This window comes from Brassica napus, chromosome A9 (genome assembly GCF_020379485.1).
Source record: "Brassica napus cultivar Da-Ae chromosome A9, Da-Ae, whole genome shotgun sequence".
NCBI classification, from domain to species: domain Eukaryota; kingdom Viridiplantae; phylum Streptophyta; class Magnoliopsida; order Brassicales; family Brassicaceae; genus Brassica; species Brassica napus.
The window spans coordinates 6,620,697-6,646,809 of NC_063442.1; the positions used below are offsets into that span (position 1 = coordinate 6,620,697).

Here is a 26,113-nt window from a genome sequence, read left to right on the forward strand (position 1 = left end):
AACACTATAGAAAAGAACAACACAGATTCTCGACCCACATACGATCCATGTACCCCCTAGACACTCCGGCTGGAGGAGAAAACAAGAGTCAATGGACTTCACCATTGAATAGAAAACCGACTGAAGGAACTGGTGTCGCAAACATAAACAGTGTTAACACGACTAAAGGCGACGTGATTCCGACACATATACATATATGGATATGCATGAAACAGCCGTGGTAAAAAAAAATCAGCAAAGATGCCTATTTGGGAAAAGTCTTTTCCAAAAATTTTAAGCCAGTCCGATCAGTGATAGAAAATATCCTTAGTGTAGCTCTTCCGATCAGGAGAAGTACTAGTATTCCTGATTCCTACGCGTCAATACGACGTTAGACCATCTCCATTGGAAATTCTCTCCATTAAAGTTTTTAATATATGTATTATGTATATATATATTATATATATATATTATATTATATGTGTAAATAATTGTGGGGTACACGTATAAACCCAAACCCAAGAATGGTTCATTTCCAAATTGTTGATGTTCTTTCTTTATTTTTGAGCTACATACTAATATTTGATATCCACTAGTAATTCATGCACCATCTTTTCTATTTAAAGTAACCTGAATTATCAGCATTTGAGCACACATTTCCACTAAGACGACGGATCTCAATTTCCTTAATTAGATTCGATAGTATCCGTCAGATATTACTAAGAGATCATTTTAGCCGTCGATTTCATTCTTTGTTTAGAAAGTGGTCTTCCCTTGATTTCGGTTGATGCTTTGACATTGGTTGAATAAAGTCAAACAGAAAAGATAACCGGAAAATCGGTTTACATCGCCGGAAAATGTCGTCGGATCTCGGTTTTATTCTGATCACCACCGTCACTGCGTTTTTGTCTTATTCGACCAGTGCCTTGTTACATTCCGGGAGTGCCTCTCATGGCGTTTCCCCAAGAGACTATTACTTGACTACCGATGCGCATTGGTTTAATCAAACCCTAGATCATTACTCTCCTCACGTACGTAATTTTTCAAATAAGAGTATCAGATTCATTGCATTGCATTGCATTGTTGTCCAAATTCAAGAACTTTATTTATTTTTCCCTCCAGGATCATCGCAAATTCAGACAGAGATACTATGAATACCTTGACAACTTCCGAGCTCCAGATGGTCCTGTCTTTATGATAATATGCGGTGAAGGTCCTTGCAGTGGCATAGCTAAAGATTATATTAGTGTAATAATTTTATTTACCTGACGATTCCTTATGTGACAAGAAACTAAAAGAGATTGATGTTTTTCATAAACCACATATATATATTTAGGTATTAGCAAAGAAGTTTGAAGCTGGTGTGGTTTCATTAGAACATAGGTACTATGGGAAAAGTTATCCTTTTAACTCATTAGCTACAGAGAATCTGAGATACCTTTCATCCAAACAAGCCCTTTTCGATTTGGCTGCTTTTCGTCAACATTACCAGGCAAGTCTTGGTTTCATTTCATTCATAGATATCATTATGTTAGAGAATTTTTCATTTTATGGATTTTTGTTAATGCATGCAGGAAGCTTTGAATGTTAAGTTGAATAGAAGTAGTGACAACCCGTGGTTCTTCTTCGGGGTTTCTTATCCTGGAGCTTTAAGTGCTTGGTTCCGGCTCAAGTTCCCTCACTTGACCTGTGGAAGCCTCGCTAGTTCTGCAGTTGTTCATGCTGTCTATGAATTCTCTGCATTTGATCAGCAGGTATCATAAATAGCATACTTTCTTAACGGAAGAAGTAAACACTTTTCCTTGTAAGATCTAAGGATGTGATGTGTGTTGGATGTTCATCTTTTGTTCCGCTATGCGCAGATTGGTGAATCAGCTGATCAGGAATGCAAAGCTGCGCTACAAGAGACTAATAAACTCCTGGAAATAGGGCTCAAAGTAAACAGAAAGGCGGTGAAAGCCCTCTTTAACGCCACTGAGCTTCACGTTGATGCTGATTTCTTATACTTAACCGCAGATGCAGCGGTTATGGCTGTAAGGATTTGATTATCCATATATACTCATTTTTTCATGTCCTATTCCTAGTCTTGTGTGATCAGTGATACTTACTGTTCAAAATCTTGCAGTTCCAATATGGAAATTCAGATAAACTATGTGTTCCGCTTGTTGAAGCAAAGGAGAACGGTGGTGATTTAGTGGTAATTAAGCTCACATTGTTCTTTCACCCTCTCATATCGCATTGGATATGAACATCTTGGATTTACTATAGACATTTGTAAATGGGTTTAATTGCAATGTAGGAAACATATTCTAAATATGTTAGAGACCATTGCATGAAAGTTTGGGGCCTACACGTTAGACCATATAACCGGAAACATCTTAGAAACACTGTTGTTACCGCCGATAGTACATATCGGATATGGTGGTTCCAAGTTTGCACAGAACTAGCATATTTCCAGGTGGCACCTGCAAATAATAGCGTTCGATCTCAGCAAATCAATACAGAGTTACATTCTTTAGTCACTCTTTTAATAAAAGAACACACACATTATTTTGTTTAAAATATGTCGCTTACTTAATTAGGTACCATTTGAATTTGTGCAAGAGCCTTTTTGGTAAAGGTACATATCCTGACGTTGAAGCAACAAACCTGTACTATGGAGGCCATAAAATCGCGGGTATGTGAGATTAAAACCTTCTTGAAGTTAGTTTATAAATATTTACTACACTGTGACAAAATTTGTGAATCTACAGCAACCAAAATCATTTTCACAAATGGGTCACAAGATCCATGGCGTCATGCTTCCAAACAGACCTCATCTCCTGAATGTAAATTCTATTTTAACTTAGCTTCAACTTCTGTATCGAATTTGTGCATTTTCTGACAAATTAATGTTGCAGTGCCTTCTTACATCATGGATTGCCATAACTGTGGCCATGGAACTGATCTACGAGGATGCCCTCAATCTCCAATGGTCATTGAAGGTAAACGCACTTGTGTGTTTTGGTCTCAAAAGTCAACAAAATGTTAAAAGATCTTTCTTTCTTCTCAGGTAAATCAAATAATTGCAGCTCACCAGATGTTGTTAACAAAGTGAGGCAACAAATGGTAGAACATATCGATTTGTGGTTGTCTGAATGTCGCGGATCTACTAGGAGTTCTAAATAACATTGCATCATAGAACTAGAAGTCATGGTTTGGTTAAACAAACTATACAGTTTACAAATTTTAGTCTTTACTACCACGTACTGATTTGCAAACCAAATTTGAATGGAAACTGTTAACCTAAAGCAGTAAATACATTTGAAGCTACTTAGTATTTACTGTACGTGTCGTTGAAAAGGACGTAATAACTTATTGAATTATAACACAGGTTGCGATGTTACAATACAAAGGTTTTTAACGAGTTGTTGGTACCACCATGTCTCATTTACAATATTTGTTTTGGTCAATATTTAAGGTTTATAATGATAAATATATCATTGTTCTGTATATAATATACTTCTTTCTAATGATAATACACTTCGTATAATCATAGAGTGGGTTCTTGTCAATCCATGTCGGATGAATAATAAATAAGTAATTATGTCTTACTATAAAAAAGAAAGACCGTTGAATTTGTTGCACGAATGATCAGTTTCCTTTCCCCTAAACTTGCAAACTCTCGTTTTCCCCCAGCAAAAGTAAAGGAATGAAAATGATTATCAATTTCAAAATTTCTTCAATTTTTTGCCATTTATATGTTTAAATTTATTCACAATTATTTATTAACAGTATGACGACTTGTATAAATTTTATCATAGCATTTCACAGTTTTATAATAATTGTGATACATGGCTTATTTTCTAAGTTTTGCCTTAGGAACCACGGCATTGTTGAGCCATCCCTTTGGTTTCTATCATTCGAAGTCAAAACTGTTTGTTCACGTTACAAATGTGAGTCTATTTACATTTGATAAATACATTTAAACAGTGACATTCTAGCGAGATAGCTCATGTCATATCGATATGTCAAGAATTAGTATCAGCTAGCTATTAATCTTCTCATCAGTATTCGATTCTCGTTACTCTTGTGTAAATAGATATTGTAAGCATCATCATATTGATAATACAATTTATACGTTTCTCATAGGTTGTTATACCACACATATGGAACATAATATAAAAGATTTTAACGTGACATATTCATCTTAATTAAAATTTTGCCAAATTGTATGTAGTACTTCTGATCTTTATATCATTGATTACTTTGTCTTACATGCGAAATTTCTTTCACAAAAAGAGTCTTATGCGAATACAAATTAAAGCTAACCTTCTACTATAAAGATAATAAAGAGCTTACCTTAGCCTGGAGACCAGAAAGCATTAAAACTAATTAGGTCTATCTTCTATCACTTCCTAGAGTTTCTTTTAACACTCATCTTTTGCAAGTGTCGTTTTGTTCCTAGTGGAGCAAGATATTTTTGGTTATTAGAACTACACATATAGTTTGATATATAACTCTCACTATTATAATAAATATAAACAAAACTCTTGAAAACCAGTTGATTATAAAACATTATCCTTGCTAGAAAATCATTGCAACTTTAATAAAGTCGTAGTGTTTAATTTTTTTTTGTCAACTAATTAATTATGCTAAGCATCAACACACTATTTGAATTTTCTTTTAGAGAAAAAAGATATTGAAGGAAAATTAAAGATAAGATGGATGGTTAGGCACAGATGGAGAAAGACCCACAGGAGGAAACTACGAGTACGACCACGACATGAAAGTATGAAACACACACGAAAAAGTAGTTCAATTTCATTTTCACTTTGGTCCACTTCTTTATTTGTTTTAAACAAAAATTTTTTTTTAATAAAACACGAAGCCTACCACTAAATATTTTTTAATTAGTTATGGTAGGTAGTAGACGCGCGTGGCTCCCATTACCGTCAACTTTGCCCACGTGGAAACAGCCACATGAGAAGCTTTTTTACCAACTAAAATATTTTATTACAAATTTTAAAATAACTATATTCTTGTAGAAGAACAATTTTATCTATTTTACTAAACACCACAGTAATTGAAAATTCCATCACCATAATACTCATATCACATTTTGATAAATGAGTTTATATTTTTTCACTAATTTATTTTAAATACTTTTATTAATATTTATAAAATATTAACTCTTTGGTCAACTATACAAACATTTTTGACAGCCGTAATTTTTTTTTAAAAAAAAAGCTTTTTATTTCTCTCTCAAGGAAGTCAAAAAGAGGAGACAGCGTTGTCACATCTGACAGTTTCTCTCACTGCCTTTGTTCCCATTTGATCACATGGTCTCCTTTCCCTACACGCCACCACCTTCACCTCTTTCTCCAATTCCCAATTCTTCCTCTCGTCCTCCCCTAGGGTTACTACGCTTTACTCTCTCCCCTCCCGATCTCGTCACTTTCTTGACTCGATGCCGGAGATCGATCTCATGAGAGTCGTCGATCAATCCGCCGCCGATGTGAAATTGGCTGGCGATTACGATTCTTCTCCGCCTATCGAAGCTCTCGGTTGCTGTGGTGGCTCCGTGGATGTGAAGCTGGAAGAAGAAGAAGAAAACTCGAGCTGCGTGAAGAAGACTCGGCCTAGACGCGGACGTCCGCCGAGAACGGTGGGGAAAGCTTCTCCCGTGACGAGTAAGAGGAGAGAAGACGAAGATGTTTGTTTCGTGTGCTTCGATGGAGGTAGTCTTGTTCTCTGCGATCGTAGGTGAGTTTGAGTTCGAGCTTCTTCTTTAGTAGTAGATTCGTTGCTTTCCAAAAAAATTGAAATTGAGGACTTTTCTTTTAATATGTGGCAGAGGATGTCCAAAGGTGTATCACCCAGCTTGTGTTAAGCGTAGTGAAGCATTCTTCAGATCGAGATCTAAATGGAACTGTGGTAAGTTAGTTTGATACATTACCCAAAGAGCTGAAGTCTTTTGGAGCTGATTTTTTATTTTTCAGGTTGGCATATATGTACGGCTTGTCAGAAGGATTCTTTCTACATGTGCTATACTTGTCCTTATTCTGTTTGCAAGAGATGCGTTAGAAGCTCGGAGTATGTACTTGTACGGGAGAACAGAGGCTTCTGTGGGATCTGCATGAAGACTATCATGCTTATTGAGAATGCGCCTGAAGCTAACAAAGAAAAAGTACGAGTGAACTTGAGACTTTGTCTTGCTTTTGTTCTGCTGTGTGTTTAACATGTACATTTTGTCCAGGTTCAGGTCGACTTTGATGATCAAGGCAGCTGGGAGTATCTTTTTAAGATCTACTGGGTCTCTCTTAAAGAGAAGCTATCTTTGTCGTTAGATGATCTTACTAAAGCGAAAAATCCATGGAAACCGTCTAAGAGAAGGACCACTAGTCAGCTTCATGGAAATGATGATGGGGTTATGAAGTTAAGTCGTGCTAAGCTAAGGAAAATGGAAGCGGGTAAATTGGATTCGAAGAGTTGTCTGGGTGATAGACTTGCACCATTGACTGGCGCTGCTGCTGCTTGGGCTACAGATGAGCTCTTGGACTTTGTTAGGTATATGAAAAACGGTGATGTTTCCGTCTTGTCGAAGTACGATGTCCAAACTCTCGTGCTAGAGTATGTGAGACGGAATAGTATACAAAACGCTTCTCAGGATTCGGAAATAGTCTGTGACCCTAGGCTTATGAGATTGTTTGGGAAGGAGCGAGTGGGTCACTTGGAAATGTTGAAGATTCTTGATTCTCACTTCCTGGATCAAGAAAGGTCTCCGGTTACAGATACTGAAACTATGTCCTTCCAGGTCGATGATAGGTTGAATGCCTCTGAACAACATCAAGAAGGAGAGTCACAGAGACCTTCCAGTGCCGCTCTGTACAATAAGCCAATCGATGAGTTGGATTTGAATATGATATGGCTATATGGAGATCCAGATGGGAAGATTCATGGACCGTTTTCGTTAATGAACCTGCGGCAATGGAGTTCGAGTGGCCACTTCCCGCCTGAGCTGAGAATATGGAGGTTGGGTGAACAGAAGAACAGGTCCATACTTTTGACCGACGCATTAAATGGGCAGTTCCATAAGACAGGGTTGCTTCAGGATCATTCTATCCCGAAGCAGGAAGAGACAGCTACTATAGCTAACGTTGAAAACAGGAGTGTGGCTGTTGCTAAACTAGAGAGTAGAGTACTTGACTTTAGCCCCAACTCGGTGTCCACCGACCAGAGTGTCATTTCTAGCAGTAACAGTGTCATCACAAGGGGCTCCGACGCGAGCAACAGAAGCGAAAACCTTTTTAGCCACACCCCGTTGGATTTCACTCATTCTAATGAAAGGGAGGCTGTGGGTAACAAATTGAAAATTGACAGTCCTTTGCCTGGACAAAGCCCTATAAGCTGTTCGCTTTCGCTGTCTACATTTCCAGGAAACTCAAACTCAAACTGTACTCTGCCACCGCAACAGGAAAGATGGAATGTTGGTCATACAGAGGCAGATGGGAACACAGTAATGAAAGCTTGCAATCAAAACGATGCTGGCCCTAGCGGTTCGGGTGAGAAACAGGTTACGGCTACAGTTCAGTCATGTGGGCAAAACTGGAATGCTGCTACTCCAAGCAGCGCTTCAAATGTGTGGGATTCGAACCCAGGTTTGGTGTCTTTCACAGACAATCAAGAAATCGACTTCCTAGATCTCTTTAGCCCGACCTTTAAATTCAACTTTGCGTCTGATACCACGGAGTGGCAACCCATTGTGACTGGACCTGACGAGTGTGACGAGTCAGTCTCAGATCTTTTGGCGGAAGTTGAAGCCATGGAGTCCCAAAAGCGTCTTCCTTCTCCTACTTCCACATACCGTGGTCCTGGAGAGTTAACTCGCCACTCCATTAATGATAGCTTCAGTCCTGTTGAAGGGCATAGCCCAGCGCTTGATGTAAGTAAAGGCGACTCCATGAGCTCAACAAACGATTTGCAAATGCATTTACGAACTAACAACCCCGTGGACTTTTAGCGGATCATGTATATCATAATCAGGGCACAGGTTAGCATAGATCATCTGATGGATGGTGGACAGTGCCCTCTTGTCTCTCTTTTTTTGCAGGATTATTACAGAACATTAATAAGTGAGCGAATCTTACACATCAGAAAAGAAAGAGTGGCGCATAAGAAGAAGATATGGTCAAATGTTTCTTCCTGATAATTTTGGCTGTTTAGGTTTTCCACGTTGTCCTCCTGTCTTGTGTATTTTCTTACATTGTTTGTGTACTTAGGGTAAGTATTAAGATGGAAGATATTGTTGTTGTCAGTGGATGTAATCAAACCATTGTAGGGATCATCACATATTCTATATATAGTTTATGATAAGTGTAACGTTTCATTAATGCTTCACATATCTGTTTATTTGTTCCTGAGACGTGAACATATTTGCTTGATCACACGACGTCGTTTTTGTTTCTTTTGTTTCTGACAAGTGGAAAGAACAACTGAACAAGAGGAACTCGCTCGCTCGTATTTAGAAACTTTTTGTTGATTATTTTTTTTCCGATTGAAAACTACATTAATCTGATTTGATGGTGGAAGCTACGTCGAATTTAACGCCGTCGCAGAGATACGCGGCAAGCGCATTGTTCGCGATCGCACTCAACCAAGCGCAGATCAGCCAGACAAAGCCACTCGGCATCTCCAACACCGATCACGGCGGTGATAACGGAGATTCTGAGCATCGCTTAACCAGCTGCGGTGAGTCAGTCCCCCAGGACGAGGATCTATGGGTCCACGAGGTTTCTGGCTTGCTCCGACCCGTTTTCAGGTGATTCCCTCCGAAAACGACACCGTTTTTAGCCATTTTTTCTCCCTGTGTATATGATCACGACGAAACCGTCTCTTTCAGATGTCTTCAGATTGATTCCTCAGCTTGGCATGGCATCGAGGAGATTGCTGCTTCTTCTCCGGCTAAGCCTCACATCGGTGCGGTATGATCAATTTCCCCCCGTGTCTTTCGATCACACTAGACGTTAGGTTTTCGGTTTAAATTCCGGGTCAGCGTTTTTAGTTTTTGGTTTTTTTTTTCCGGTTTTGCATGTTTGGATATTTATAAAATTGGGTTCGGTTAGTTTGGTTTTCGATTTGTAACAAAGGTACGAATCAGCTCTTGGAGAAATTTCGGGTCGATTCGGTGTGTTTCCGTTTTCCAGATAATTTGCGTAAAAAATATTGGATAATTAAGTTTTACGGATAAAAATATCAGATAATTCAAATAATTGACATATTTCGGATAAAACGTACTTGAGTATTCCGGTAGTTCGTGTTATGGTCGGTTTTTAAATCGTATTTGGTTATTTTAGAACTAAATATAATTAATATCTTAGATATACTCCCTCCGCTCCTAAAAAATCAATGTTATAGTTTTTTCATACTTATTAAAAAAACATTTAAAATTGTATTTCTCTATACATTGTTTTTTTTAATTAAATATTTCTAATAACTTTTAACCAATGAGATTTTATTAAACATAATTGTATTTTTCGAAAAGTATAATTTTTTATTAATTAATTCTTGAAAATGTAAAACATGTATCTTTTTGAAATAATTTTTTTTTCTCCAAAAAATAGATCTATAAAGAACAGAGAGAGTATATTTTAGATATTTTGATGTCAGTGTTTCAAAAAAATATATATTTAGATGTCTATTCGGTTTCGGTTCTAGAGATACAATGGTTCGGTTTTGGTTTTGCTTTTTTTATGTCCAGGGCTAGTTGACGAGGTCGTCTTCTTTATCGTGTGTAATATTTGTAGCTCATTAAGTTACTCTCGGATGATGACGGTTCTGGTGATATGGTGGAGAAAGAGACCGCTTTAGCTAAAGCTGCTGAAGCTATGGTCCAAGGCATTCAGCAAGGTTCTGTATCTGTAGAAGCTAAGAAGGAGAAACATTTGGAATACGAAAACGAATGCCGTGAGAAGTATTCCCTTCCTGAGGCTCAGTCTGGTGCTGCAGATAAGGAAACATTGAGTCACGGGGAGGATGTAGCTAAAGATAGTGCCCACAATCCTGAGATTGTTGAAGATGGGAAACCTGTTGAGGAAGCAGCATTGCTTAGCCATGAGAGGAAGATAAGTGTTCTTTACGAGCTACTCTCTGCTTGCTTGGCAGATAAACATGAGGATAAGGAAGAATGTACACGGAGTAGGAAAGGCTATGATGCGCGTCACCATGTTGCTCTGCGCTTACTTGCAACTTGGCTTGATATTCAGTGGATCCAAATGGTTTGCTTGCATTAATCCCTTTCAAGTTTCATATTAGGCTATAGTTCCAATTTTCTTATGCTGATAACTATTTTCATATTGTGGTAATTTCTAGGAAGGAGTTGAGACAATGGCTGCATGCTCTGCCATGGCATTGCAGAAGTCAGGCGGTAAGGAAGAAGAGTCTCTGTCTCCAGAGAGTGAATGGGATAAATGGAAGCGTGGAGGCATTGTTGGAGCGGCTGCGTTAACAGGGGGTACTCTGATGGCTATCACTGGTGGTATGTGTCTTCTAACTGTTAATATCCATTCCCACGTTTTTGGAAACTGTTAAGAGTTAGGATTTAGAGTTTGGTTTACATATTTTATGAAACAGGATTAGCCGCTCCAGCAATAGCTGCAGGGTTTGGTGCATTGGCACCAACACTAGGCACGCTGGTTCCTGTAATTGGAGCCAGTGGGTTTGCTGCAGCTGCTAGTGCTGCGGGAACTGTTACTGGTTCTGTTGCTGTTGCAGCATCCTTTGGAGGTAAAGTAAAGACTATACCACAGTTTTTCTGGCTTACTCAAAGAAGACTGAAGACAATGGATAAAAGTGTTGATCATGTACCAGATTTATCTTAAGCGTTGCATCTGAATGTGTTCATGATCAGCTGCTGGAGCTGGGCTCGCTGGGGCTAAGATGGCGAGGAGAACTGGGGAAATTGAAGAGTTTGAGTTTAAAGCTATTGGAGAAAACCATAATCAAGGAGTGAGTTTCGATTTCATTTTGCTGATCATCTATTGTCTCTGTTTCACGTTTGCTTTGTACCATCCAAATGACGTATTTTATTCTTTAATTGATGTAATTAGCGATTAGCAGTGGAGATCTTAGTTGCTGGCTTTGTGTTTAAGGAAGAAGACTTTGTAAAGCCCTGGGAAGGTTTAACTAGCAACTTAGAAAGGTATTAACATGAGTTGTTGACTTCATGTGTACATTTTTGTGGCTCGTCCTACTAGCTCCTAAGAGTCGCACGATTGCTATAATTTGATTGTTAGGTACACAGTGATATGGGAATCCAAGAATATTATTGCAGTGAGCACTGCAATTCAGGATTGGCTTACTTCAAGTAATATTATATAAACTCTTTGTTATTCCCCTGAGAATAAATGGTAACAGCGACATGAAATTGTTACAGGAGTTGCAATGGAGTTGATGAGACAAGGTGCAATGTATACAGTACTAAGCTCGCTTCTAGCAGCAATGGCATGGCCGGCAACTATCTTAGTAGCTGCTGATTTCATAGATAGTAAATGGAGTATCGCCATTGACAGGTAATAAAATATATATAATGCATGGAAATGCAAAGTATGATACAACAACCATTACTGCAACTAATAACTATCATCATCGTATTTATCCTATTTCAGGTCAGACAAAGCAGGAAGACTTCTTGCTGAAGCGCTTCGAAAAGGTTTACAAGGAAATAGGTATAAAGTTTCAGACAAACAATTATTTGGATAAAATAACATCAGAGTTATACAATTAAAAACGTCACTGGGTTGAATATTTTTTGTTTTTGCTTTGGAATACTTGTGAGGATATCAGACCAGTGACTCTCGTGGGTTTCTCGCTTGGTGCGCGTGTCGTCTTCAAGTGCCTCCAGGCTCTGACCGAGACAGAGAAAAACGGTATATCTCAGCGCTCGCACGCATATCTCTGTTTCTTTACTAGTCCTGTCATGACACATTTTTCACGACAGCTGAGATTGTGGAAAGAGTTGTTCTTCTTGGAGCCCCAATTTCAATCAATAACGAGAACTGGCGAGACGTAAGAAAGGTAATACTCTAGATCTTCGCATTCTAGCAAACAAATACGTTGTGTTTATGTCCTTACTGTGTCTTTTTATCGGTTACTTTAGATGGTGGCCGGAAGATTCATCAACGTTTACGCCACAAATGATTGGACCCTCGGGGTTGCTTTCCGTGCAAGGTACTTATCTTCCTACCTTTGTAAACTTTGTTCTTCAATTTCACCTGCAAATCCAATTTTTGTTTTCCTTTCTTAATTTTCGCAGTCTTCTGGCTCAAGGATTAGCTGGAATCCAGCCGGTCTGTATCCCAGGGATCGAGGATGTAAATCTCATTTTCTCTCCCTCTGTTTATATAATTTCAGTTCATGTTAATTTGAATGATATAAATAATACCCTTAACTTTGCAGGTGGATGTAACTGATATGGTGGAAGGTCACTCATCTTACTTATGGAAAACTCAGCAAATCCTTGAAAGACTCGAACTCGACAACTCTTACCCTGTTTTTCGAAACACTCTCTAACTAAAACCCAACATTGTTCATGATTCATTTATTTATTATTTATAGTTATTTTCACTACTTAATTATTAACATCAAATCAAATGCAACCGCTATTAATTGCCAGATATTCTCTATTAACCACATGCACATTCAGGCCTTCTTCAAGAACCTTTCATTCACTGTTGGTGAGTGCTTTTGCGTGAGTAGACGGTAAAGTACATATTTTTCTTGCCTCTAAGTTTCCACACGGTGTGTGTGCGGTGTGGTCTACTCGTGAGTGGACCAAAATATTGTTAAGATTTTGGACCAAAAATAACTTTCCATCTAAAAATAAGATGCAATGATGTAGTTTTTTTTTGTTTTATATAAATAAGATTTTGTTAGTTTTATACGTCAACTAGATGTTTCACCCAAATATGCAGGCAAAATTATTTACTAATACATATATTACATAATTAGATAGCTTATTTCTAAAACTGATTGCGTATGATGATAAGAAAGGTAGCATCTACTTGTTGAGTACACATGAATTCGTTTTACTTGTGTGTGATGTGGTCCACACACAAGTAGATAAGTATGTCTGCCTATTCGGATAAAACACCTGGTTAACATATAAAACCAACAAAATATATTATTTATATAAAAAAAACAAAAAAGCTACATCATTGCATCTCATTTTTATATGGAAAGTCATTTTTCTTACTTTTGAGATCAACGACTTATATATATCATCAGTTTGATTTTAGTTGAATCTCAAAACAAAATCTTAACAATATTTTGGTATATATCAATTGGAATATACTGAATCTCACTGTTTAAATTTGGTAATTGGTTATCAATTAGGTTGATTTGTTATTATTTTATTTTATATTGTGTGTCGTTAAGGTTTTGTCAAAAGGATATGCACAAAAAAGTATTGTACGTGTTGGAATTATTATCATTTCTAGAATAAAATAATAACACAACTAGTAGATAAAACTAACAAAACATAACAAAGTTCAAAGAACACTGTCTAACGTTATTTTTTTCTAAAATGAGAAAAAAAATCCTAAGAAAAAAAAAGGAAAATTAAAACTAGAAAAAACAAAAGCAAATCAGGCACTCGAGTCGCCGGAAAGTGTCTCCTCCTCCTCCGGCAAGAAGTGTCTATTCTTCACCCACAGAGAGTCGGCTATAACTGGCTCGTCATCTTGGTTCCTATGCCAAGTGTAAAGGGCGTGTGTCCTGTTCTTTATCTCTAGGAGAGCGTGTCCGAAACTAGCTTCCCTATAAGCCGAGTAACTCGGTTGCGGGTACGTGTATCTGCATGAAAAACAAACATCTTTGATCAAAGAGGACAAAAGAAAAAAGAAGCTTAAATTAAATGCTATATATATGGTTTCTTTTTATTACTCGTTAGCGATTCCTTCTATGTTGCCTCCATCCCCAATGGTGATATAAATAGGAGCAGATGGATTTTTAACTGGAGAACTCAAACCATCAGTGATATTGTACTTGATATTGGAGACACGCTCTGATCGCTCGTACGCATGAACATGACCGGCAAAGACAATATCGACCTTGTTTTCGACGAACCATGGCTCGAACGTGACTCTCATGCTTTCACCTTCCATATAGTGATAACCATTGCTGTTGTACCATGGCGAGTGAACAAGAACAATCAACCAAGGAGTTTCTTCTCTGTTTACTTTCTTGAGCTCACTCTCGAGCCACGAGTTTTGTGGTGTATACTTGTCTGTGGTACCGTATCAAATTAGAACATTAGGTGGTAAATAGTAAAAAATGGAATATTGTAGTGTTAGAATCGTCGATTGTTACCAAAAGCTGAGTAAGAGGAGAGTACGATGATGTATGCTGAGGCTCGTTTTATTGAGTACCAAAGTGGAGAAGTGCTCTTCGAGGCTCTATAGGGAACGTGGTAACGGTTTTTGTACGGCTTGAAAGCCTGAGTCTCGCCCTGAAAAACATTAGACGGTTTTAACAATAAAATCTAAGATAGTAATTTCTATGGACAAAATAAATTAAAATATATATATATATATATATTCAGATCTTACTATTGATTGTGCAAAATCAATTTCGTGGTTCCCTGCAGCCCATATCCAAGGCTGATACGCAGCACTTGGTTCCACAAATCGGCCATAAGAATCCCATTTTCTTTGGTCGTGGTTCGGGTGGTCATCCGCGTACGACAAATCTCCAACAAAAAGAACAGCTTGGCCTTTAGGGTTCGACATGTAATGATACAATGTCTGGTTAGAGGCATAGGTTTGCCCTAGATCACCTATAAAAATAAATTAGCAATAGCTTAGAAATTATATCCAAAACCCTAAAATTCGTTAAAAAAAGTGAATCTGTGGATTACCAATGACGCCAAATGTATAGGGAACATCAGGACCGGCTTTTGGAGGAGTTGTGAAAGAGAAACGTCTACTGGAACGACCGGTTCCGAGCTCGTAGAAATACTTAGTATCATACTGCACAAGGAATAAAGAAGACAAAGGTTCATTTATTGAAGAACCCTATTTAAATAGACAGATTGCTTTAGTGTGTGACACTGAAAAAAATTAAACCTCAAGCCCTTTAATAGTGGCGTGATGAAGAAAACCAGAGGTGTAATCGTAGTATGTGTAGGACGACGTTGATGCTTCAGCGCTCTCCTTTGTACTCTCATCACTATCCGCGATCCAGTATTTAACGAAGTTAGAACCATCATCGTTTATTGGCGTCACCCACGAGATTATCATACCTCGACCGTTGTGATCTCCCTGCGTTATATGAACCTGAGAAAGGAGAAAGAGTTTTCGTAAGTCTATAAGTAATAAAAGTAGAAGTTGATTCTTTTTTTTTTTAAATTTTTTTAGTAGAAGTTGATTCAATATAGATAAATTTGAAAGTACTTGTTCTGGAGCGTTTAAGCCGGCAGGAGGAGGGAAGGTTTCAAGTGGCATCTCTTCAGAAGGTTCAGCTACTCTGGTGTAGCTACTGGTGACTCCGGCATGGCTTAAGCCGGAGATGCTTAGCAACACGATAGCTGAGCAAACGAGTGCTAAACGATATCCCATGCTGAATATTTTTATTGCAAAATTGCTAGTGTTTTGTACTCTGTAAATGTTTGTTATGATGTGATCGATATATATTAGACTTAACTGAAGTATATTCTATGTAAATGCTTCTTAAAAGATTTTGTTCCTTATTCAAAAAAAAGAACAAGATTTTGTTCCAACAAAAAATTAGTTAAAAATATAAATTTATGATAAGAAATAAAATATTATGTATATCTCCAAATCTTGTGAAGATATAAAAATAGTTTTAATTAAATATGATATTATTTTATTTTGTTTAACAATCTAAATCATATAGAATAATTTTATTTTATTTAATGATTATTTATCTATAATATCTCTCTTATCCCCTAATTTAAAATATGTTATATTTAAATATATAGATTATAATAAATTAGGATATTTTTGTTTTGTTTAAAATACTTTCAATCAGTAAAAATGAAAATTTTAATTAACCAAATGAACTGATAATTTTAAATAAAATTTTAATCAGTTAAATATCAACAAAATATTTATTTGATTAGTATTACTATTGTTTTGTATTTGTAATGCACACTTAAAACTAATTTTGATAAATAAAATAAATATATATTAATATGTTATAAAAGTTAATGTAAAAATGTTTCTAATTATATTTAGTTTATTTTTATTTGTATACACTTTAATTTTGATATATATATGATTTCTTAGTTAGTAATATATTTCAAGAGTCTTGCCAAAATAAATATTTATACAGAATTTTACTTTAATAATGATATATGAGTTACAACATAACAAACAATATTAGTTACTAATCCGAAGTCCAGATCAAGTTCTCGGACGTAGTCGATCCCTCATTTCGTGACAATAATGTCAAGTATAATTTATCAAAACCAATATTGACCTAATATCGAGATTTGTCAGCTAAATCGATCAAGCTTTAACATATCAAACGAGGTCAAACCTAAAGCACCAAGGTTCGCTTTGAAAAGATGCATTTCGAGTGAAACCTCAATTCCCATAGAAAGATCCGTCACTGATGAGAACTCTCGTAATCGTAGTGCTAAATTTTTTGCCCCACTGACTCATTTGCAAAGTTTAGCGAGCGTTTCCACTGTCCTCTAGCAGAGAGAGTAAGTTGTTGTCTGACGAGCCACCATACCAACTGAATCAACATGTAGATCTGCTGCACCATCAGATCTAACCGCTTCGGCAAAAAGAAAAAGAGAAAACCTTTAAACGAAGTTTAACGCTTATGTCGATAAAAAGATCCGATTTACAAGGAAGAGGTGAAAAAGAGATCGATCGTAGAAACATGAGCTGTGACCGAAGATATCCCCCTCCAAACAGAACTGGTCCTGACCTAAAGCTGGCAAAGCTAGGGTTTAAGGCACCAAAAAACATCAGTAATTTCAGTTCAATTACATTGGGGTGTCAATTTCTTATTTTTTGCTTTAGGCAGTAATTTTTACTGGGCCGGGCCTGCCTCCAAGTGAAACGAAGAAGAAATGAAAAGAGATAAGCGCGTACAGACAACCGCCACTCAAAAGCCAGAGTCGTAACTCAACTTTTGTTTGCTTTAATTTCTTCTCACTACAAGAAAAAAGGGTTTTGATAGCAGTAGAGTATAGCGTTTTTTTCCTTTCTGCTATGGTTGACATACCTCTTAACTTTAGATAGCGTTTGTATATTTTGAAACGCTACGATAGAGTGGTATATTTAAAAACGCTATGATAGCATATTTTTAATAGCACATAATTAAAAACGCTATGTTACCTTTTTAAATCCCTAAACCCTAAACGAGTTTTTAAACCATATATTCTATATACAAATCTTAAATTCTAATACACTAATAGTCTTTATAATGTTTTATAACTTAAACTCCAAATCTTAAATATAAAATTATAAACTTAAAACATTTTCAAATTAAAACCAAACCCTATATACACTAAATCCAAACTCTATATTATACATAATCTTTAAATCTAAAATCGTAAACTTCATATCTAATAGTTAAAAATATTCAATCCTAAAAACATACACGTTAAAACCAATATACATTTATTATATTCACAGAATTTCACCTCAAACCTTAAACTCTTAAACCCTAAACAAACCCAATACACTTAAAACCTTAAAACCTTAAAATTTAAATTCTATTTGTTTTAACATAAACACAAAACTAACAAATCAGTTTTTTTCTTTAATTATATAACCACAAAATTCAAATCCGCAAGTTTATATTTGAAATGTTAAATATGTTATCTATTTTTTTAAGTTCAAACAATTTATAAAACAACTATAGATAAAATAAAGGTTGTGTTGTTTTTCTTGGGCCATTGATTAGTTATGATCTAAAGGCCAAAACTCATTATCTTGGTGCTCTTTTCTTATTGGTTGATTCTTTGAAATCACGGATCACTATTTTTGGCCATTGGATTACATAAATCAATGGCTAAGAATCAATGTATTCTTTCTCATCTATCTTACTCTGTACGCTTTTCTCTCTATCTCATCACTTCATCCAAAACAAAATACATCTTTCTTTTCTCTCTGCACATTGGTTCATCCATGGCGTAAGGTCCACCATCTCTCCCATTCGCCACCGTCTTCTCTCACCACCACCAGTCACCTGCAAATCACATTCGTGACTTCACCGAACCCTGGGCGTCCAAGACCAGCCAAGCTCTGTCAAGAGAATCCTCAGAGATTTCGCCACCACCGGATAGTCCCGCGGCCTCAAATCACCGGAAATCGAAAGGACGTCGGTTCCCGAAACCCTAACCTCTGTATCTCGCTTTGCAGAGTCGCCGCTCAAAGTCCGATGAAGAACACGCCTTCCACAGCTCCGGTCCATGAGAAGAATCAACGCCGTCGGAGACAAAGCTTAGAACCCCATCGTCCTCGAACGGAGGCAACCACTATCGACCGACGAGACACCAAGACGCTGGATCTTTCGTAGGGAACCATCGCTCAAGGCCCACCCGACGCACGGAGACTGTTAGTCTGCTCCGTCAGGTTGACCGGATTCCGAGAAGCAAGGGGGGGGGGCATCTACGCAGTGGTGGTCATTGGGTTTGCGGCTACGAGGTGATGGAGAAGAGATAAGAGGTGGTGGTCATGGGGCTTGTGGCGAGGCGGCGACGGAGAAGCTGGTGAGGAGGCAGGCCCAAGAAGATTAGGTCTTGTATTAGGTCTAATTAAGATTAGGTTTAATTTTTACAAAATTTTGTTTAGTGTAAACCTATTATTATTTTATATCGAATGTAATTTTTATTGTTTAATAAAAACAAATTTTTATTTTTTTTATTTTGAGATAATTAACGGAAAATAAATAAATTTAAAATTAATGATTTTAAAATAAATAACTATTTAAATAAATTAATTTTAATTTGAACAATAACAAAAAGAAAACGCTATTTAAGAATTTTTAATTGCACATAAAAAAACGTTATAGTTTATCACAATAACATAGCAATGCCAAAAAGCGCTATCTAAAGTGACTGACCTATTATGACGGGCGATGACACAGCGCTTGTAAAACCGCTATAAAATCTTTAGATAGCGTTTTTCGGCCGCTAACAAAAGCCATTTTTCTTGTAGTGTCTGTAAATTATGATATGCTTATATTTTTTTTTTAACGCTGATTTATTATGATCTGAGCCGTAATTGCATCACCTGAGCCGTCCTATGAAGATCTACATCTTTCCAGATTTACTTGCATCATGTTGAAGATCCCTTGCAAGCTTTTCCTCTGTAGTCTGCATAATTGTTTAATAAACCGCTCTCTCCGGGACTTGAAACCTAGATTTCCTGTAATCTGAAATAAATTGCATAGTGTGGGATTCGAACCCCAGACCTGGGTGTAGAAGCCTTTAAACCTTAACCAATAGGCTACGGTGCTTCCACATGATATGCTTATATACATGCACTCACATGCATAAGCTACAATATACGTTTTTAAAATATTTTCTTTTAATTTTCAGGAGAGTTCGGGCTATGGACATTAATTTTCTCTTGGCCCACAATCAGGCTTTGCTAATACTTTTAAAGGCGTAAAACACTCTTCTTCTTACAATGGATCAAATTCAAGAGCACAACACTAATGCAAGTTAACTGGACAGCCATATCTATGGTCATTTTATAGAACTTTTTAGAAAAGAAAATTCGTTTTATATATCTTTAGAAAACACATGCACACATATTTACAAATAGTCATACCTAATAATTGTATCATGTCATTTACAAAAAAATAATAGCCGATCGTTAGAGATGAGATCGTATTTTTCTATTATATTTGTTTTAAATTAAACAAATCGGAAGAAACAGCCAAATAGCCAAATGATTTTGAACAAGTGTGTGGGTTCCGTTCCGTTCACATATATGGGAAGAATAGGACATCCGATAGTGGGATAATTTAATTTTTGTTGATGTTTCTGTTCCGTTTCATATTTATATAGGCGGTGCTTGCGAGTCTGTGACGACATAATATCTTTTTTTTCTCGCCAACATAAAGTTAACACTCAAATCGTAACGACACAAGACCAACAAAATTATAATAAATGGTATAAAAAAGAAAAAAAGGTGAAAGATAAAACCTTTGCCTCGTTCGCTCACAACGATCCAAGTATACAAATGATATTTAGAGAAGACAAATGCAAAAGCAACTACAAGATATTGACGTTAAGTATCTTCATAGCCACATATAAATCTTCATGATACCATGTTTAATAAATGTTCCGACTTCTGAGTATGTGCAATAAACGTTAATACTGCCACCGAATTTTCAAATTTCTTTTTTTTTTTGATAAAATGTTAATATTATACCAAAAAGGAACATGAGGTTATTACATGAGTTTTAGAAGCATACAATTACAAATGGCTCAAAAAAAAATAAAAAATCAGGTTGGAACTATGAATTTGTTGGTAACCGAGCTTGCAGATGCTAGGAGAACCTAAACCATTGAGCAAGAAGACGTCGACACCGTCGATGGGGTAGACGCGCCAATAAAGTATCCCGTTGTATTGCATTATACTATCAAAGATTTGCTTGCAGTTTCAAATTTCTTTGATAATTGATTGAATTTCTGCCCTTTGTATTGCATTATACTATCAAAGATTTCATATATGTATTTAAAATGAAAAAAATCTATAAATTTTCCTGCTTAATTAAAATGACATAATGCATAAAGCTGGGGGGATAATATTAACTAAATAATCAAATAAGAGACTCTCCAAAATATGAATTTGGTTACCAATCCAAAAATGTTTTCCATGAAACATTCTAAGCAAACTATATTATTTTGTATAACTATCATTAAATATCGCTGGTTAATTTAAAATCACACTAATAATTGTTTTAAAGATAATTCATGTTGATTAAAAAGGATTCACTACAATATTTTCTTCAAAAAGAAAACCACGTATACCAGGGGAATGGGGACAAAATGATGATAACATAATCATATCAATTATAAAATTTATAATTTATATTATTAATCAAACAAAAAAGCACACACCAATACATGACAAAGGATAGCTTATATATGCCCCCAATATATAAGTTTATTTATCCTTCCAACCAATCAAGATGCATGTACGATAATTACATCTCCACACCAATCCAAACACAAAAGCTAAACTTAAAAAATGAAATAAAAAGGGGGCAATAGTACACTAGTTTTTATAATTAATTTTAATTTAATACATATTCATCATATCATTAGCCATGATGGGTTGGTTAGAGTAAACCGAACCACCCCAAGGATTAACGCCGCTCATCATATCATCGTAATAACCATCGCAATTAATCCCAACCGTACGATCATCGAATCCACAGCCGTCGATCTGATCGACACCACCGTTGGTGGCCGTCACGAGATCGACGATCTCATTCAACGACTCGAGTCTGGTGCTCAGCTCCGTCATCTGGGCGGTCAAGATAGAGTTCTCCGCTTGGATCTTCGTGTAAAGCTGAGTTGTGACGGTGAGACTCGTCAAGATCTGACGGTTGTCGTTCGAAAGCTGATTGATCTGAGCCGTTAGATCGTCGACGTGTTTCTGTTTACGCATCCTTGATCTACGTGCAGATTCACGGTTCGATAGCATTCTCTTACGCTTTCGGTCGTCGACGGCGACGGCGGAGCCTGATGGGTTTCCGCCGTCGGAAGAGCTAGAGCTCCGGTATGTGCTGCTAGATGACGCCATTTTATTCGGCCGAAAAATGGTTTAACAAAGAAAATTATTACAAGAACTTAAAAAAAAGGACAGCTTTGTTTTTTGATGGTTTCTTAGATTTGTCTGAAAAGAAATAAATATATATATTTTTTTTTAAATTAAGGATTAGCTTTGGGAGTTTTCAACAATTCATGAAACGTTGTAAAACCAGTAGAGAAAGACGACGGAGAAAGATTGAACGAGATGGGTTCTGCGGCAGAGAGCAGATTTAACCGTGAGCCCAGAGAGCAAGATTTCGCAGAGAACGGGAGTCATCAGTGTCCGATCATCAAAGGTTCTGAATTTTTGTGTTTGGTATGCTGTCGGGAAGAAACAGAGGAAAAAGAGTTTTGTATGTTTGATATGTTGTCAAGAAGAAAACAGAGGAGATTTCTAAATATAAGAACAAAAACAGAAAAACACGTAAAGAATTTGGAGATAAGGAAGAGAAGATGTGTGAAGGGGAAAGAGGTTTTTGATGAAGGGTTTGATGTGGATTATATAGAAGCCAAGTTCCATGCATCCACTTGATTATTTATTTTTCTATATGAAATAATGGATGGTGGTTCTGGAAGACCGCCCATTGTTTTATCATTTTGTACAAATTTAAATGATTTTATTTATTTTAATTACAATCTCGGTAGGTGGGTGTGTACTTTTTCTTTTTGTAAACCTATTTTGGAAATATAAAATTTATTAATGGTAAGTGTAGATTTTGAGCTATGTAATGGTGTGATTAATGCTACATAGGTAAATGTTGACCAAAAAACAAGATTAAAAGATAAAACAGTCAATGTCTTGAAGATTGCATCTATATTAGAAAATTAGTGAAACTCTTTACTACTATTCTTTAATTCAACCTCTTTTTAATTAATTCTGATCTACATTAAAACTCTATATATCAAAAATGTACTTAACAATTAATTTAGCTATAGAGTTATTAATTTCTATTAAAATTTTTCTTTTCAGATTTATATATTTAAATTATTTTTACTACAGAAATAAAAAATATTTTATTTCAAAATACTATATATTAATTATATTTAATGATTCGAATTTCATCAATTTTATTATATTGTTATATATATTTTATGAACTCTGAATACATATCATAGGATATAAATGTTTAAACAGGTCTTAAATAATATATTTGGAGGTATTCCAGATATATAAAGAACCGGACTTTAACTCCATTTGCCCCTATTGAAAAAAAATCATTCTCTTTATCCTCTCTCTATTCTCAGTACCCTTTTATGATTGTGCTTACATATATAACCCTCCATTAATTTATTATATTTTATTTTACCTCATAAATATATTAATTTCTCCAATTAAATTAATTAATCATAACTCATCTACCACTATGCCCCACATATTAACATTAACCAATGAAATTTCACCTGGTCCACGTGATTTCATCTTCATCAGGAAAGGTTATCTTCCTCATCTTCCATTGATGATTTTAAAGCTTAAAGAATAAGCAATTCTTGTCTATTTTCGATGAATTTTTTTCCTGTAATATCAATTAAATGTTGTTTATATCATGGGTGACATTAAAAAATAAGAATTGATAAAAATTTTGAGAGATTAAAAACGATTTTAAAAACTGTGTTAATGGATTTTGGATATATTTTATGTTCGTTTTTGATGATTTTTTTGCTGGAATACTACTAAAAAGAAGTGTATATTACATCTAGTGTAAAAAGGAAGATTTGATGCAAATTTTAAAAGATTTAATTTTTCTAACTGTGTTTATGGATTTAGGGTATAATTTATGTCCCTTTTTGATTATTTTTTTGTGTATAATTTCATTAAGATAAATTATATATCATAGGTAATGTAAAATCCGGACAAAATCGTCATAAAAAAATTAACTAATTAGTGCAAAGATAATTTCTGGGTATTACTAAAAGAACTAGTTTACTAAAGCAAAATAGTATTACTGATATTACTATGTTTACAAGTTCGACTAGTATTACTAGTATTACTATGTATAATACTGAAATAGATTAGTATTAGTAAGAGAAAATTGTACGGTGTGGAAATTAATTTTAAGATTCTTAATAATGCTAATTGTAATGCTAATTCTATTTTATTTTAGAAAAAATGAAAAATACGCTTTGTACAATCATTTATTTTGATTACATGGGATATTATATGAAGTATGAGGCTGAAATAAAATGTATATGGAAAGATGGTGAAGGAGCAGATGAAATTCACATGATTGTGTTGAAGAAATCAATGGAGGAAGTCACATTCTCAGCTTTGCTTGAGCATATTTGCAGAAAGATAAAGGTAGATGAATTTAAGATATAAGCGAAGCTCAATTACTTTTCAATGGTATTGTATTCAAACAAGCCATCATATATTTGGAATGATGAAGACATTTTTGGTTATCTACTGCAAGTTAATCATGAGAAGTGTAGAAGTTTTCTACATATGGAGTTCATCAATGTAAAAGTGCATCTGTTTTAGCTCTAGATTATCCCGTTAGTTTTGACATATATTGCAAATAGTACACATATTTAACATATAGAACTCATATATTATTTATTAGTAGACTATGTATATAGTAAATAAAACTATTAAAACTATTTAGATGATTATTTTCTATAGTTTTAGAAATATTTATCATTTTTCCAAAATGACTCCTTAACTTTCATGATTGTTGAGTGAATCGTAAGGCTATAGTAAACAGAATCTATAAGAATATTTATTTCTCGTTAATTGTTTATGTAATACTATGTCTTAATGATATTCATTGTATAAAATAATTGGTTTTACTACAAATTTAATTAATGATTATACATCCTGATATTTAGTTTTCAAATAAAAAATGATTTATCAAAAACTATATATACAAATAAAACAAAATTCTGTATACAAATATTTTTGATACAATATGAATGAAATAGTGATATGCAAATCATTATAAGATAGTTTATGATGGTGAAAAAGAACAATTTAGACATAAATTCTTATAAAACATATAAATTATACTTCCTTTGTTTCAAAAATATACATGTTTAGGAATTTTTAAAAAAAAATTTGATTAACAATACATTATTTTTGTATTTAACTATTTCCTATAAAATTTAACCAATATAATTTCAATACACACAATTATGTTTTTGTAGTTTACAATTTACCATTAAGTAATACATTAAAATTTATTTTTTTTGAAACAATTTTTTCAAAAAAAATATTGATATTTTCAAAACGGATTAAGTTGCAGAGTTGTCTCTGGACTAGTTTTTATAAGTTGTGATAAATTATAAAGGGGAGTAATTCTCTTAAAAAGTACAAAATAATTTTTTTATCACAGAATAACATAGAAGAAAAATAACCAAAACAACAGTAATTAAAGAGCATAAAGACTGAGCTAAATCTTTAATGAATAATACACATAATATAATTAATTTTTTTTAAAAAATTATTATTTTAAAATATATCCTAATTCTTAAATCCTAAATCATAACCCCTAACCCTAACCATCACTCCCAAAAATCTAAACTATAATTCTCAACTAATGAATCTAAGGATATATGTGTGTTTAATATCTTTTAATGAATGTTAAACTAGCTAGTGACTTTTTTTCTCTGTGTACTATTTTATTATTAAAAAAAATTGGTCAAAAATATTTTTGTGCTACCCTAGAAAATTATTCTATTATAAAGTCATATAGTTATATGAATAAAACATTGACCAAAAAAATTGAATAAAACAAAACATAGGGTTAAAAATTGAAGCAAAGCCAAACGGATGGTCTTATAACCAAGTGTTTACCAAATTATGGATGAAAAATTACATGAAGACATTACTCTTTACACAAATTTATATATTACAACAACATTAAAGTCAATTAAACTTGATCTTGGACTTCCAAAATATTTTTCAAACAAATTTTGTGTAACCGAAAATGGTTGTTGTTGTTATTTTATAGCTTTTTCGTACTATTCTTTATTGTTCAGATTAAATGTATTCACGAGTATTAATATTATCGGCAGAAGTTAAGTATTTTAGCAATATTCTATTTTTTTTTACCTTTTTCAGATCTAATATATTTACATGTATTAATATAATCCAATTTCAATAATTTGTAATTCGTAATTTACAAATTACAAATGAAAGGAGTTATTTTTACTTTGAAATGCACTGGATGATTATATATGCATTAAAGAAACAATTTTATGGAATATTGTGGTATTTTTCTTAAATTTTAATATTAATTATGTTATTTATATTAAAAATATATATTTAAATATAACATTTTTCTAATTAATATTGTTGTAATATTTTTATATATGTGCTAGTAAAATCTTTATAAATTTAAATTAATTATGGTA

At 34.7% G+C, this 26,113-nt stretch overlaps 5 protein-coding genes across 9 annotated transcripts; 3 read left to right on the forward strand and 2 right to left on the reverse strand.

Annotated features, from left to right (window-relative positions):
• Positions 1-605: 605 nt before the first annotated feature.
• On the forward strand, positions 606-4,627 carry LOC106362785 (probable serine protease EDA2). Of its 3 annotated transcripts, none has more exons than XM_048739634.1 (11): positions 606-1,010; positions 1,102-1,227; positions 1,316-1,475; positions 1,558-1,733; positions 1,842-2,012; positions 2,105-2,176; positions 2,279-2,484; positions 2,562-2,656; positions 2,733-2,807; positions 2,880-2,963; positions 3,032-4,627. In XM_048739634.1, the coding sequence occupies exons 1-11, from the start codon at positions 837-839 to the stop codon at positions 3,145-3,147; spliced, it is 1,455 nt and encodes a 484-aa protein (XP_048595591.1). In that variant the 5' UTR covers positions 606-836; the 3' UTR covers positions 3,148-4,627. The 3 variants fall into 3 exon arrangements, with proteins under 3 accessions (XP_048595591.1, XP_048595593.1, XP_048595592.1); XM_048739636.1 differs by having other exon boundaries at positions 3,059-4,627; XM_048739635.1 differs by having other exon boundaries at positions 1,316-1,471; positions 1,554-1,733.
• Positions 4,628-5,253: 626 nt separating this feature from the next.
• Positions 5,254-8,334, forward strand: LOC106357824 (zinc finger CCCH domain-containing protein 44). The gene is made up of 4 exons (XM_013797525.3): positions 5,254-5,724; positions 5,816-5,895; positions 5,961-6,148; positions 6,218-8,334. The coding sequence occupies exons 1-4, from the start codon at positions 5,429-5,431 to the stop codon at positions 7,979-7,981; spliced, it is 2,328 nt and encodes a 775-aa protein (XP_013652979.2). The 5' UTR covers positions 5,254-5,428; the 3' UTR covers positions 7,982-8,334.
• A 162-nt stretch (positions 8,335-8,496) lies between these two features.
• LOC106366423 (transmembrane and coiled-coil domain-containing protein 4) lies at positions 8,497-12,630 on the forward strand. Of its 2 annotated transcripts, none has more exons than XM_048739639.1 (15): positions 8,497-8,779; positions 8,871-8,942; positions 9,765-10,235; positions 10,330-10,495; positions 10,591-10,743; positions 10,868-10,965; positions 11,067-11,158; positions 11,253-11,323; positions 11,393-11,528; positions 11,625-11,684; positions 11,803-11,885; positions 11,957-12,033; positions 12,116-12,186; positions 12,272-12,329; positions 12,415-12,630. In XM_048739639.1, exons 1-15 carry the CDS (start codon positions 8,738-8,740, stop codon positions 12,526-12,528), a joined length of 1,764 nt encoding a protein of 587 aa, XP_048595596.1. In that variant the 5' UTR covers positions 8,497-8,737; the 3' UTR covers positions 12,529-12,630. The 2 variants fall into 2 exon arrangements, with proteins under 2 accessions (XP_048595596.1, XP_048595595.1); XM_048739638.1 differs by having other exon boundaries at positions 8,500-8,779; positions 8,861-8,942.
• A 735-nt stretch (positions 12,631-13,365) lies between these two features.
• On the reverse strand, positions 13,366-15,665 carry LOC106364209 (purple acid phosphatase 5). 2 transcript variants are annotated; one of them, XM_013803830.3, is made up of 7 exons: positions 15,408-15,633; positions 15,081-15,290; positions 14,873-14,984; positions 14,565-14,791; positions 14,326-14,464; positions 13,900-14,242; positions 13,386-13,809 (listed from the first exon to the last, which is right to left on the reverse strand). In XM_013803830.3, exons 1-7 carry the CDS (start codon positions 15,570-15,572, stop codon positions 13,602-13,604), a joined length of 1,404 nt encoding a protein of 467 aa, XP_013659284.2. In that variant the 5' UTR covers positions 15,573-15,633; the 3' UTR covers positions 13,386-13,601. The 2 variants fall into 2 exon arrangements, with proteins under 2 accessions (XP_048595597.1, XP_013659284.2); XM_048739640.1 differs by having other exon boundaries at positions 13,366-13,809; positions 15,081-15,665.
• A 5,353-nt stretch (positions 15,666-21,018) lies between these two features.
• LOC106366419 (bZIP transcription factor 2-like) lies at positions 21,019-22,386 on the reverse strand. Its single transcript, XM_048739641.1, has one exon. It carries the CDS (start codon positions 21,756-21,758, stop codon positions 21,252-21,254), a length of 507 nt encoding a protein of 168 aa, XP_048595598.1. The 5' UTR covers positions 21,759-22,386; the 3' UTR covers positions 21,019-21,251.
• Positions 22,387-26,113: the final 3,727 nt, after the last annotated feature.